This window comes from Delphinapterus leucas, chromosome 13, assembly GCF_059928025.1.
Source record: "Delphinapterus leucas isolate spDelLeu-1000000601 "Yukka" chromosome 13, BTC_Dleu_Yukka2, whole genome shotgun sequence".
NCBI classification, from domain to species: Eukaryota; Metazoa; Chordata; class Mammalia; order Artiodactyla; family Monodontidae; genus Delphinapterus; species Delphinapterus leucas.
The window spans coordinates 5,421,802-5,436,392 of NC_143141.1; the positions used below are offsets into that span (position 1 = coordinate 5,421,802).

General features: G+C 43.9%; 1 protein-coding gene across 6 annotated transcripts in view; it reads right to left on the reverse strand.

Moving 5' to 3' along the window:
- The window catches only part of IL18R1 (interleukin 18 receptor 1), a 41,035-nt gene extending 27,758 nt beyond the window's left edge, over positions 1–13,277 (reverse strand). For 2 of the 6 annotated variants that reach the window (XM_022599020.3, XM_089922568.1), the window contains exons 1-3: positions 12,010–12,121; positions 6,634–6,719; positions 2,180–2,423 (exon numbers count right to left, since the gene is read on the reverse strand). In XM_022599020.3, coding sequence (XP_022454728.1) covers positions 2,180–2,423; positions 6,634–6,691 — 302 coding nt within the window. In that variant the 5' untranslated portion in view covers positions 6,692–6,719; positions 12,010–12,121. Of the gene's footprint in view, positions 1–2,179; positions 2,424–6,633; positions 6,720–11,407; positions 11,485–12,009 lie in introns of those variants that run through there. The other 4 variants (XM_089922569.1, XM_022599021.3, XM_089922570.1 and 1 more) reach the window with 4 other exon arrangements.
- Positions 13,278–14,591: the final 1,314 nt, after the last annotated feature.

A 14,591-nucleotide genomic window follows, 5' to 3' on the forward strand; every position in this document is an offset into this window, starting at 1 on the left:
CTGGCACTCACAGAGTTCCAGGTATTGTACCACATGTGTGCACTGAGATGACTCTTTTCCTTACATTAGATGAGAAACCTAACCTTCAGGCAAGGTTAAATAACTCGCCCAAGGTAACACACCTGGTACACAGTCGGGCCAAGATGCAAATGCACATCAGTTTGGCCCTCAAGGCCAGGAGTGCTTGGTACAATACTATACTCTCACAAAACTTTGATCAGACAATGCGATTTTCGCTGTAGGATTAAAGTATCAGTCTCCAGAGACATTTGATTATTTGTAGAGGACTCCTGAAAAATTAAAGGAGGATTCCAGGAGTAGGGTCTGGTCATTGATGACTCCCACACAAAACTACAAAGACTCACTCACCCAAATGATGTACACACACATACATGCACACATACACACATGCACACACACACACACACACACACACACCTCTGTGCAAAAACAGAATACTGTTCACCAGTTGCACTATATTTGAAAAAGTTTCTATCTTTAACGCTCCCAGGTGTTCAAAACCACCTTCTCCTGTGTAGGGTCCCGTTTATTTTCAAAACCACTGTCAAGGCTGCTGCGCCCACCATCGCTTTAGTCTCGTGTTATTTATCAGCCTCCAGCCGCTTCAAGGCTTATCACACAGCACTGTGAGCCCGCCGCCCTCCCTGTCCTATGCCTGGCCCCTCCGTGCCTCTCTGACATCCTGCCTCCACCCGATGAGTCCGCTTTCTCTTCTTACCCCAGGCTGTGTTCTGCACCTTTCACATCAGAAAGACAGTTAAGACCCCCATCTGTCCCTGTCTCCAAGTGACATTCGTAGATGACTGACTCGCCCCATCAATTTGTCCTTGCTGCCTTGTCCAGAATAGTTTGTGCATTTAAATCACATCTTTCTTCAATCATGATTAGGGAGATCTTCTTCTTCCTCTACCCCTATTGTGAGTATACATTTGACCTTAGTTTGAAAAGACCCAGTTGTGACCCACTTCTGGAATCGTCCCTCTTAAAAGGTCACATAAAATTCATTGGTTAACAAGAGTTTCTGAACTTCTTTCTAACTCCGGGGAGTTCCCATATATAAAAACAAACCAAAATGACCCTTTTTTGTGCAAAACCACAGGAGTGCTATCAAGATTTCACTGTGGGGCTTCCCTGGTGGCGTAGTGGTTGAGAGTCCTCCTGCCGAGGCAGGGGACACGGGTTCGTGCCCCGCTCCGGGAAAATCCCACAGGCCGCGGAGCGGCTGGGCCCGTGAGCCATGGCCGCTGAGCCTGCGTGTCCGGAGCCTGTGCTCCGCAACGGGAGAGGCCACAACAGTGAGAGGCCCGCGTACCGCAAAAAAAAAAAAAAAAAAAAAAATACACACATACATAAGTACAGACACAACATCACAAATGTACTGGATAAACACTATGCCATCAATGTTCTCACTAACGGTTCATCACATAGAAGTTTTCTTGTCCCAGTTACTCCTTCCCCATCTCACAAGATAAAGCATAAAGAGAACCAAGTTCAGTAATAATCATGGACACATTCAGTGGGTTGCCATCATTTCACAGAATTTAGGATTCTTGACTACGAGTACCCTGGAAGACTCTAGGGTTAGCCTGAGAAGGCTGTGCAAAGCCCTTTCGGTGTTCCCCTCTCTCACTGTCCCTGGCTATAAATTTGTCATTGGCTGACACACACGTCTTTCACCAGTACCGCCACCTGGCTCTCAACAAACCCCTGAAAACTGGACTAGGATGTGTCTACACCAATACCAACCCATCTCCCCAGCTTGACGTTACCACCCAGGAAGCTGACACTGTCCTCCTTCACCACCTGCTCATAACACTACAAAGCCCTTGCCATTTATTTCCTTTGACCGGCAGCTCTAGGCAACGGAAGCAGCTGAATTTAAAAATGAATTTCATTCAATCCTCACTTATCTTTGGCAAGGATCACCTAAAAGTAAATCATACTAAGGTCATCTCCTTTCATTATGATTACTAAGAAAATAAACACAGGGCAGTATTTAATTTAATTTTTCAAGAATGAAGTATTTATTTCATGTTGTAGGAAGAGTAGGGAGAAGGAAATGGATGGAGTATCTGACCTTCCCAGCAAATATTTGATTTGCTGAACAAAGTCCAAGAGTGCTATGAAATACGCCAACACAAAGAGAAGGTATACTCACCCTATTCGGATAGAGTAAGATCCACTGTCATTCAAATGAACTGGCCAAAACTCCAAAACATAATCGAGCAAAATAATTCTGGGTGAACTACTCGAGCTCAGCTCAAGGGGTCCATGCGATTCATTTTTGTACCATTTTATGGTGGTTGTTTTATTCTCATGCTCCGACGAAGACGAACAATACTTCAGATAGAAAGGTTCCCCTTCAACTGCAGTAATGTGAAGACGCGAGGTACAAGTTTCTTCTAAAGATTAGCAAAGCAAAAGAAAAATATAAAGACAGAATGACAAAGGTAAATTTTTTTCCCTAATGCATTAGGTGAAGAAGCTGGGTTAGTAACATCCTGAAAAATCTCAACGTCTCACTTCTGTGGATTCTTTTATTTTAGGGTCAATCTTTCCAACACTAAAAAACAGGAGGTCAATCTTTCTAACACTAAGGCACTTTCAGAATATGAATGAAGACAGAAAAACCTTCCAACAGCTTCTCCCAAACAGGAAGATACCGGAACTTAACCTACCAAAGCTAGAAGATGCATAAATTCACTGTAATCTTTTAAAAGAAATGTTACACATTACAACTTCCTCTTAGGGAAAGCCCCCAAAGTCACAGTGTTGCCACACCTACCCCAAAACATCCCTAGCTGAGGAATCTCCAAGGAAAATAAAAAGAGAAACCTAGAGACCACAGAGTTTTCCACTTGTATCGTCGGAAGTCTCACGGGTCTTGTTCTCAACCACTCTACCTAACCATTCCCCGGGCAGACGTGGGGATGGTTAAAGGTGCGCCTACATGTGTATAAATCCATTACCTCTCTAGGTTACCATGTGGATACTCAATACATGATGCATACAATTCATACTGATAATTAATTCATACTGACTCACTGCAAATCTGGGTATCTGTCACTTCCTCTTTCTGAGATCTCTCTCTCTCCCTCTCCCTCTCCCTCCTCTCTCTCTCTCTCTCTCCCTCTCTCTCTCCCTCTCTCCCCCCTCCCTCTCTCCCTCTCTCCCCCCCTCCCTCTCTCAGTCTCTCCCCCCTTCTCTCTCTCTCTCTCTCTCTCTCTCCTCTCTCTCTCGCGCTCTCTCTCTCTCGCGCTCTCTCTCTCTCTCTCCCCCCTCCCTCTCTCCCTCTCTCCCCCCTCCCTCTCTCAGTCTCTCCCCCCTTCTCTCTCTCTCTCTCTCTCTCTCTCCTCTCTCTCTCTCGCTCTCTCTCTCTCGCTCTCTCTTCTTCCCTCTTTCCCAAACTAACCCAGATACTCTGGCTTTAGAAATTTATCTGATCCTTTGTGCTGTACAGGGTCATCATTTCCCTCCTTCTTCACTTCCAGAAGTTCAAAGTCAGTGTGAATGGACCTTCCCTGTATCCTGTCTTCTGGCAGCAACCTTTGACTGTATTTTGAGAATGAGAACTCTTAAACTGAACAGAGCAATTCTCTGAGGCCACAGAGAACATGCTTTCTCTATAGTCAGGGTTTATTTCTCAAAGCAACTGTCTGGTTTTAACCACAAGGTTGTTAACCACAAGGTAGAAAGGAAGTGGCTCTAATGGCAAACACACTCTCTGAAAACATGGCTGTCAAACCTACCTGGAAGCACAACATTTAGTGAACATCAACCTTGCATCTGGTGGTTGTTATTAAATCTTTATCTCACAATGCAGGACTTCAGCTTAGAAGGTGTGATGCATGTGTAAATGTGGGTGTTAGTTTTAACTGAACACCTAAAAGGATGGTAGGTCATTAACAGCTTGATTTATTTTCTAGTTTTAGAAATGTAATCTACATAGAACAAAGCGCAGAAATCATACATTCTGTGCTCTATTGCGTCTGGACTTCTTGTACATCATTATGTCTATGATGGGCAGTCATACTGCTGCATGGAGTGGCGATTTGTTCTCTTTTTCATAGTTACGTAGTATCTAATCGTGGTAGTATTTGACAATTCATTTATCCATTCTATTGGTGTTGAACATTTGGGTGATTTCAAGGTTTTGGTCAATCATGAAAAAGCTTCTATGAGAGCTACCATATGATCCAGCAATCCCACTCCTGGGCATATATCTGGAGAAAACCATAAGTCGAAAAGGTACATGCACCCCAATGTTCACTGCGGCACTATTCACAATAGCCAGGACATGGAAGCAACCTAAATGTCCATCGATGGAGGAATGGATAAAGAAGATGTGGTACATATATATACAGTGGAATATTACTCAGCCATAAAAAAGAACAAAATAATGCCATTTGCAGCGACATGGATGGGCCTAGAAATGGTCATACTGAGTGAAGTAAGTCAGAAACAGAAAGAAAAATATCAGATGACATAGCTTATATGTGGAATCTAAAAATATGGTACAAATGAACCTATTTAAAAAAATAGAGTCACAGGTGTAGAAAACAAACATGATTACCAAAGGGGAAAGGTTGGGGGGGGAGGGATAAATTGGGAGACTGGGTTTGACATACAAACACTACTATATATAAAATAGATAACTAGTAAGAACCTGCTGTATAGCACAGGGAACTCTACTCAGTGCTCTAATGACCTATATGGGAACAGAATCTAAAAATGAGTGGATATGTGTATATGTATAACTGATTCACTTTGCTGTACACCTGAAATTAACACAACACTGTAAATCAACTATACTCCAATAAAAATCAATGAAAAAAAAAAAGCTTCTATGAAACCCTGTGCCTGTGTTTGTACGGACATAGGCACTTATTCCTCTTTGGGGACAGTTATCACTTAAAGAAACCTAGCCTGGAATTCATACTCTCCAGGGTGCATGGTTGGCAGTTGAAAGTTCATATTCCCCAGGCAGCTAATGGCTTCAGAGATCTAATCTTACATTTAACATTGCAGGCTTTGTTGATTTGAAATGGCTTTTGATTGGAGAAATGAGTGGAGCTCAAAGTGTATGGATGGCCCAGAACACCCTCCCCATCTTACAAGAATGGAGCACCATGATCCAGTAGGGTCAAGAGACTACAGCCTCTGCAATGATGTCTGGGTTTGGAACTGTCTTGAGTTTCAGCAATAATAGGATGTCATCCAACTTCAGCTAAATGAATCTGACACGTAAAATATTGTCAAGTCTGCCTAGAGAGACCCCTTCACAAAAGGTGCTCTTCAAATACCTCAAAGGACATAGAGCTGGGACCTTAGCATCCTTACAGCAAAGGCTGCATGGCTGTTGGGAGCCTGCAGCATGTTTTCATAATAACCTGGGAGCAAGGTTATCAACCTATGTCTATAGGGGCCTTTAGAGCAAGGGGCCTTTTCATGTGATGCACACTTTCCTACACCTTGGTCTCTCACCTGTTCTGACAGGTCCTTCCATATCAGCAAGAAGAGGTCTGTCTCCTTCTTTTAACACCTGGGTAATGTTGCACTGTATGGATCTCAACGATACATAGATCGTCTTAAGTAAATATACCCAGATATTGGACCTGAATTATTTGGAAGTATCAATAACCAAACTGTAATCTCTTCATTAGTAATTCTCAAAGTAGGGGACATGCGCTCATGTCTTCCCTCCTCCAGATACTGGATCAAGGCAAATCAACATTTGTGCCCCTTCTTTCTTCTCCAAAGCCTTTGGAGAACCTTGTTAATCAATCACGGAACTCTTCTTCAGAGAACCTGCTGAGGTCTCAGAACCTTCTCAGCGAGAGTCTCCAAGCAGTGACTTCTAATAAATTAAAATCGGTACCTGACACCGGACACAAAGCCTACCTGTCTTCCTGGTCCGAGCAGACTCTTTCTAATGTATTCCTTCTAACTCTAATATTTTCTTTAAGATCTGTAAGGTATTCCCACTCACTTTCCTCACTACCTAGATAATGAGATGAATTTTTGCCTTCCTTTCTGGGAGGAAACAATGTGTTAAAACTTTGTAAAAATCAGTAACAAGGACGGCTGTGATCGCCTCAGTTTCAAATAACGTGAAACTAAGCAAATTTTCATCTCAGACAAATGTATTTCAGGATAAAAGTTTTCACTTCCTGCTCTCTCTACATAAACTCATAGGGCTGAATCCTTTCTTTTTTTTTTTTTTTTTTTTTTTTGCGGTACGCGGGCCTCTCACTGCTGTGGCCTCTCCCGTTGCGGAGCACAGGCTCCGGATGCGCAGGCTCAGCGGCCATGGCTCACGGGCCCAGCCACTCCGCGGCATGTGGGATCTTCGCGGACCGGGGACGAACCCGTGTCCCCTGCATCGGCAGGCGGACTCTCAACCACTGCGCCACCAGGGCAGCCCGCTATGAATCTTTTATTCTCTATTCCAGGCATACCAAATGGTTGGCAACTTTCTAAAGTAAAATTTTAAACCACGAATTTTAATAAATCCAACATCTTCAGTAACCACCTACACATAAATAAGCCAAACTTTGATATTCCCTCTAGACGACCAATGAAGTATGTTTGTGATTGATTGTAATTACTTACCTGAGGTGCTTATAAACATAAGCACCAAAAGTGTCAGGGGTATTTCTCTACGATGCATGTTTATGATTCTGCTTCAGATGGTTTCTCTGGAAAACAGAATAAGACAGGTTCGGCCAAGACTTTCAAACAAAAGCATACCTGTCTCATGCAGGAGGTTTTAAAAAGTCTTCTGGCATACAGACTTTAAAAAAGTCAGCCCAGCAAATTTTCATATCCCTTCATAGAGTCACCAGTTTTCCTCAGAACTTCCAGCCACGTAGAAATAATAAAATTTCAAGGCATACATTTGGGCACCCAGGGGAAATCCCTAATAATGCAAATTTCTAAGACAAGAGAGCCTGCTGTATTTTAAGTCTGGTCTACTAAACCTTACCTCCAAGGTCAAAGTTGAGGACGACAGTATTTCCAGAAAATCTACCATCCTACGAATGGACAGTCTGCCCATGTAGGTGTGTGTGTGTGTTCCAGCCGCTTTTTTTCCCTCTCACCACACCAAAATGTTCATCACAATCTTCACTTACGGGCTGAATTTTTAAATATTGTTCTTTCTTCAGAACTAGGTTAGGAACTAAGTCTGTTTTGTTCATCACTGTATCACTAAAATCAACGCCTCCCACAAAGTAAGCACTGATTAATCCTCGTTAAGAGGAAAAGGTGTGTGCACGTGTGTGCATGTGTCTACACTCACATGCCCCTAGTGTTTATTTTAGGAAATGAAGACACAAATCTGGGAGTTTCCTGCCATCCAGATGCCTAATCCACACCCACTCAGTGAATGCAAATCTGTGTTGAATTTTGATCCTACTGCAACCTATCTTTGGTTCTACTAATTACAAGTTGAGAGAGTAGAGGAAGGGTGCATTGGGGCTCATACACCAAGTCTATTTCATAAACAAACACATGCTCCCTGTATACCACACACCTAGCCCCATTGGGCGTAGGAAGCACAGCACGATGGAAGGAGCTTGGATTTGGGGCCCACACAACTGGACTGGCGTTCCTGCTTGAGTCTTGACAAGCTGTGCAACGTCGGGCAAGTTACTTAGAAGTCACAGAGCCTGTTTGCTCATTACCAAAATGGGGTTGATAAGAAGGCCTATCTCCCAAAAGTACTGAAGTAAGTATTTATGAAGCCTTCCTGGGTGCACGGTAACCGTTCAACCCCAAATAATTCTTTCACCGTCACTCACCGCCCCTGCCATACTAGAAAAGAGTACTGTTAATGCCCAAATCCTTGGTGAAGTTTAATGGCTAAACTGCCAAACCATTCACATCAAGCCTTATGAATAACATTGCCAAGCCTTTGATGTAATTTCCGAGAGGTAATAATCAATAATGTAGAGACAGAGGGATAGTATGTGTGGAAAGTGCCAACTATTCATAACCAAATCAGAATATGGCTATGGTTTGAAATCAGTCCTCCAGCCCACACACACCGCTCTATTATTAACTCTCTCCATCCTCTTATCTCAGGTAGAATGAAAAGTGTTGTTTCCTCTGGTTTAGGTCGACACGGCCTTGCAAAGGGCACTGCTGGGGATTTTTGTTTGATTTTTTTAAATTATCAAGGCTTACTAAGAGATAAAGTTATTATGAGATTACTCAGCATTCTGATGAGTTAACTCTGAGTTTCAATATGAAACATGTTAAGATCCCAGCATGCAAATCAGCTGACATTTGCCCTGCTCTATGTGTATATATAGAATTTTTAATGTACTTACCATGGATTTAAAAGATTAAGATATTAAATAATGGAACTCATTTCCAAAAGACAAATCTGTCATAGATACCCTAGTAAGTATTAACGAAATGTATGTAGGAGGATATAAATATTACATTTCTTGCGTATGGGAATTTTGGGGGTTCTTTTAGTGTTATATTTGATGACGGTCCCATTTTTTGGCCTTTTCATAATCTTTAAATTTCTTTTTCTCTTTCTTTTGTTCTTCTTTCTCTTAAAAAGTTTTTCTGATTTCTAAAGTAACATATTCCCATTATAGGACACTTATAACATGAAAATAGAAAAGGAGAAAATAATCTCAACATGCATAACACTTTAGCATTGTCTTATACTTTTTCTATATATTTTCAAATAATTAAGACTTTAAATAATCTCATATCCTGCTGTTCCTACTTAATAAAACAGCATTTTCCTGTTTCAGAAAATACTCTGTTATCATTTTAATTGCCACACAATATTCCTTCTTGAGGATATATTATAATTTACAAGATATATTTTACTATAAAATAACCCCATGACCATCTTCTCATGTAAGGCAGTACAGATCAGTTTTTGGAGCATGACCTCTGGCACCAGACTGCCTGGTTGAATCCTCATTCTACTCTTTACCAGCTGAATAACACTGGGCTGGTCACTTACCATCTCTGTTCCTCAATCACTTTATCCGTAAAAGGGAATAACAATACTATCTCCCAGAGCTGATGTGAAGGTTCCATGAGTTACTATGGCAAATAGTAACTGGTGAATAATAAATATCACTAAGCTACTATTACTTATCTACATTTCTTATTATTTTCTTGGTGCTACTTCATGGCAGTATAGTCTATGAGTCAAAGAGTACATTTTAAACATGATGAATGCATACCACCAAGCCGCACCCAGAAATGTAATCATTCATACCCCTCAGCAGTGAAAGACAATATCCCTCCCCTATACCCACAGAAGCATTTGAGCACTCTCATTCTTTAAATCTAAGTAGGTATTTAAATTGGTAAAATGGTATCTCATGGCTTATTAATCTGCATTTCTATTGGTATAAATGAGGCAAAATATTAATCATGTATTTTTTAGCTATTTTATTTCCATTTTTTTATGTTTTGTCCAGTTCTTAAATTTTTAGTGTTTTTTTTCAACTTGTTGCACAGTTTTCCTTTCCAATTCCTCTTTTGATGTCTTAACATATGGACAATTTTATATTTATGCAGTCAAACCTATCATTCTTTTGTGACTTTTCCATAACTTTTACATTTAGAACATTCCTTTGCCCTCAGTAGTCAGATAGATACCTACCTGTATTTTCTTCATTTTTATGGCTTAATAGGGTTTTTTTGCATTTAATTTTTTACCCTTTAACAATCAACTTTGTTGTTTGGTATGAAGATAGGGCCTAACTTAATTTATTTTTCCCAAATGGCTCCTAATTACTACTCTATCATTAGTTAAAAATCCTGTCTTTCCTTTAGAGTTGGTTGATACTGTAGTTATACTGTACAGGGCCTCCCTGAGCAATCTATGGAAAATCTAACATAGAAAAATCTAACATCTGCTTGAGAGCGAATACACACAAGCGTGTGACCGAGTGCACACACGCAAGCACGTGCGTGCGCACATACACACACCCCTGTCTCTCTGTCTTTGCTCTCCCACTTTGTTTTGTTCTTTTATTCCTAACACTTATCACCAACTGACATACTATCATCTTATGTTTGTTTGCTTGTTTGTTATTTGCTGAATTAATGAATGCATCAAATTCATAAAATATGTACAGTTTGCAGTCTTACGTGATTATCTGATCCATGGTTAAAAGATTAAGATAATCTTCTACCTGTGACATGCTTCTTAAATCATAACATCCTGCAAAGTATGTTTTAACGACTGATGTTAAGTCTAGGGCAATCATCCTTGCTTGGTGTTTAAAAAAAAAACAAACTGATGCCTGGGTTCCACCTAGATGTCTGGAATACAGCCTCGACATGTCGATTTGTAAAACTCCTCCAGATGATTCTAATATGGAGCCAAGGTAGGCAGACACAGATCCAGGGGACTTACTTCTATACTTAAAAGTAAATTTAAAATATCCTAAACATATAATTAATAAGAATACCTAATAATTAAGATATAAATATACGTGCATGTATATGTACGAATACGTGTATGTGTGCACATGTAGGTATGTATGTGCATGCACACACACACACACACACACACACACCCCAAGAAAACTCACAAACGTTCTGTAAATCACCCGATGGCATGAAGTTTTCTCTAAATGAAAAAGGCTCTCTTCCAAAGATTGTGTGACCCTGGGTGAGGGTCAGATCCAAGCTGACCACTCCCTCTGCCCCGAAGGCTACACAGTCAAAGGTGCCTCCAGAGCATCTGAATGGTCATCTCCTGCGCTCCTCGCTCTGCCCAGCGTTCCTGTTTATAGACCCCATTCCAAGCAAAGTGACGGTTCTCTGGACACAAAAATGCACAGAAACTCAGAGTTGTGAGGCCACTTCAGGGCCCCTTCTCTCAAGGAGCCTGAGACTAGACCAGGTGAAATGATCAGTGTTTGTTCATTCATCTTCTGAGATGACAAAACAATCAAACGCCAAGAGGAGAAAAGGATCTTGGACATCGCGCACACGTACAAGCGTGTATATGCGTGTACACTCTTCCACTCTAAGAAGAATGTATGTCAAAATAGGTTTCCCTTGCGGAGGCCAGGAGACTCATTCCCATCCCGCAGTCCTGGTCACACAATGTCTGCTGTTGCTAGCCTTACGCTTCCCCTGGTCCTGCCGCTGGGGTCACCCTCCACACTTCCTTCCAGCTGCACACTCCCTGAGGTCCTAGCAGTTTGGCCCAGCGGCTGCCTGCTCATGGAAGCTCTCCAGCTAGCCCAGAACCTGCACAAACCCAGTTTCCTCCAAACTTATCCCCTCCTGGCCCATCCAAGGCCCTCAGATTGGAAAGTGGGTCCCAGAGCCCAGCACGGCACAGCACCAAATGGGTGTTATGTAATACAGTGAGCTCAGGTGCCTGTACCTGAAGGGGCTGCCCAGTCATCTGTTGGTCTGCTAACCGCAGTACAGCTGCCGGGCTTCTAACTCCTGGAGGCACCTGAGATGGAGACGAAGGTTTTGAAATCAGGAAAATCTGGGTGTGAATCTGGGATCTGTTACTTAGTAGCTGAATGCCCTTGGGTAAACTACTGAACCTCTCTGGGCTCGGTTCCCCTCCTCTTAAGAAGCATACTGCATTTGGCCTGTAGGAGGCTTAAGCGAAAATGATGCATCTAAAAGTGTCAGACACAAGGAACTGCTTAATAAATGAAAGCTATCACTTCTTTTAGCTGTTCTCACCTTTCTAGAAAAAACCTGGGACTGGTTTAACCACTAAAACTACACTATTAGGGAAAGTTGATGATGCTGAATCACCAGTTATTCGTGTGGATACACACATATGTATGCATATGTGCTAATTATTTAAAATAATATATATTACATATAATAGCTATATGTATATGCATGCATTTTTAACGGATCTTTCAGAACCCCTGCCCCTGAGGCTGGGTCGCCCCTTGTCCCCAGCCGGCAGCAGAGGGCAGTGGGAGGTGCCGCAGGTGGCAGAGGCAGGTCTGTCCTTACCTTCAGAAGGCGTCCGGAGGCTGGGGAGGGGGCGGCTGTTCCCCTGGACACCCGATGGCGAGGCAGTTGAGAAAGAGCAAAAGCTGCCTTCCTACCACCGTGAAACCAGAAAGGAGAGGAGCCGCAAGCGTAACGCAAGAGATAAGGCAACCAGAGAAAGCTGAAAAAGAACAGAAAGTCTGAAGAAAGAAAAAGCGTCTGGCAAAACTCGGCTGGCCGAGGCCGCGGGTGCGGCGCTGCTTCCGGCCCCGCGGCCTGGGCTGTGTCCTGGGTCTGGGACGCTCCTTGACTGGGTTCGCTCTCGGTCCGGGTCCTCCCACTCCCGCTCCTCCGCGGGGGCGCTCTGGGACCGCAGTGCTTCCGGTCCGGGGGTGCCGCGGAGCCGCGCCGCTCCCAGTCTAAGGATGCTCCTCCGCGGGGGCGTGCCTGGTCTTGGGTGTTTCGGGTTCCGGGCGCTCCGGGGCGGGCTCCCGCCGGTCCGGGGATGCTCCTCAGGGGGGGCGCTTCGGGTCGGCGTGCGCGCTCGTCGTGGCGCTCGGGGTACTGGCTTCTCTGGCTGGGCGCGCCGCCTGTGGGTTCCGGGAGCGGCTCGCTCGCTGGGGTGAAGGCGCGCAGCTGGAAAATCCGGCACCTTGCCGGGGGCCGAGGAGGCTGCGGGCGGGGTCGGCGCGCCTGGGTCCCGGGAGCTGGCGGGCCGTGGGCGGTGGCCGGGCGAGCCGCGGGGCCAGGAGGGGGCGCGCCTGGGCGGCTCCTACGCACCCTCCGGGCGGAGGGGCAGCCGGCACCAGAGCCAGGTGAGGAAGTTGTCAGCCGCGGCCTGGCGGAGGGGCAGCATCTGCGCTTAGGGGAAGGGGCTGGGGCCGGCTGGGGACACGACGGAGGCCGAGGAGTCGTCCCAACGCCACCGGGCGGCTCGCCGAGGCCAACCAAAGGTGCGGAGGACTTGTGGTTCCAGCCCTGGGGTCCTGGCTCCGTCCTAATTAGCCTTCTGCTTAACCTGAGGGGTGGGTGGTTCGCCATTGGGAAGTAGAAGAGGGGCGCAGAGGTGTTAAATTGAGATTTTAAATTGGTTAGAAGAAAAGGAGGCCAGTGGAGAAAGCGTGTTTCTAAGTTTTTATGGTGGGGTGGAACTCAGGATACATATTTAGACTGCTCTGTGATTGGACCTTTCAAACAAAAATGAAAAATGAAACCCACAGCAGGCAGCGAAAAGGTTTAATGAGAGTGAATTTCATTCTTCTTATCCAATCAAAGTCATTCACCACATAATAAAAGAGAAAAATCGTATAAGTATCTCAGTAAATGCAATTAAAAAGCATTTTGCACTCGTCAACACCCTTTCTTGATTAATAACACCTGAGAAACAGAATAGACAGGACCATTCTTTTTTTTAACATCTTTATTAGAGTATAATTGCTTTACAATTGTGTGTTAGTTTCGGCTGTATAACAAACTGAATCAGCTATACATATACATATATCCCCATATCTCTTCCCTCTCACGTCTCCCTCCCACCCTCCCTATCCCACCCCTCTAGGTGGTCACAAAGCATCGAGCTGATCTCCCTGTGCTATGTGGCTGCTTCCCACTAGCTATCTGTTTTACATTTGGTAGTGTATATATGTCCATGCCACTCTCTCACTTCGTCCCAGCTTACCCTTCCCCCTCCCCGTGTCCTCAAGTCCATTCTCTACGTCTGTGTCTTTATTCCTGTCCTGCCCCTAGGTTCTTCATGACCTTTTTTTTGGTTTGTTTTTTAGATTCCATATATATGTGTTAATACACGATATTTGTTTTTCTCTTTCTGATTTACTTCACTCTGTATGACAGACTCTAGGTCCATCCACCTCACTACAAATAACTCAATTTCGTTTCTTTTTATGGCTGAGTAATATTCCATTGTATATATGTGCCACATCTTCTTTATCCATTCATCTGTCGATGGACACTTAGGTTGCTTCCATGTCCTGGCTATTGTAAATAGAGCTGCAGTGAACATTGTGGTACATGACTCTTTTTTTTTTTTTGCGGTACTTGGGCCTCTCATTGTTGTGGCCTCTCCCGTTGTGGAGCACAGGCTCCAGACGCGCAGGCCCAGCAGCCATGGCTCACTGGTCCAGCCACTCCGCGGCATGTGGGATCCTCCCGGACCGGGGCACGAACCCGCGTCCCCTGCATCGGCAAGCAGACTCTCAACCACTGCGCCACCAGGGATGACTCTTTTTGAATTGTGGTTTTCTCAGGGTATATGCCCAGTAGTGGGATTGCTGGGTCATATGGTAGTTCTATTTTTAGATTTTTAAGGAACCTCCGCATTGTTCTCCATAGTGGCTATGTCAATTTACATTCCCACCAACAGTGCAAAAGGGTTCCCTTTTCTCCACACCCTCTCCAGCATTTATTGTTTGTAGATTTTTTGATGATGGCCATCTGACTGGTGTGAGGTGATACCTCACTGTAGTTTTGATTTGCATTTCTCTAATGATTAGTGATGTTGCCCATTTTGGATTGGGTTTTTTGTTTTTTTGATATTGAGCTGCATGAGTTGCTTGTATATTTTGGAGATTAATCCTTTGTCAGTT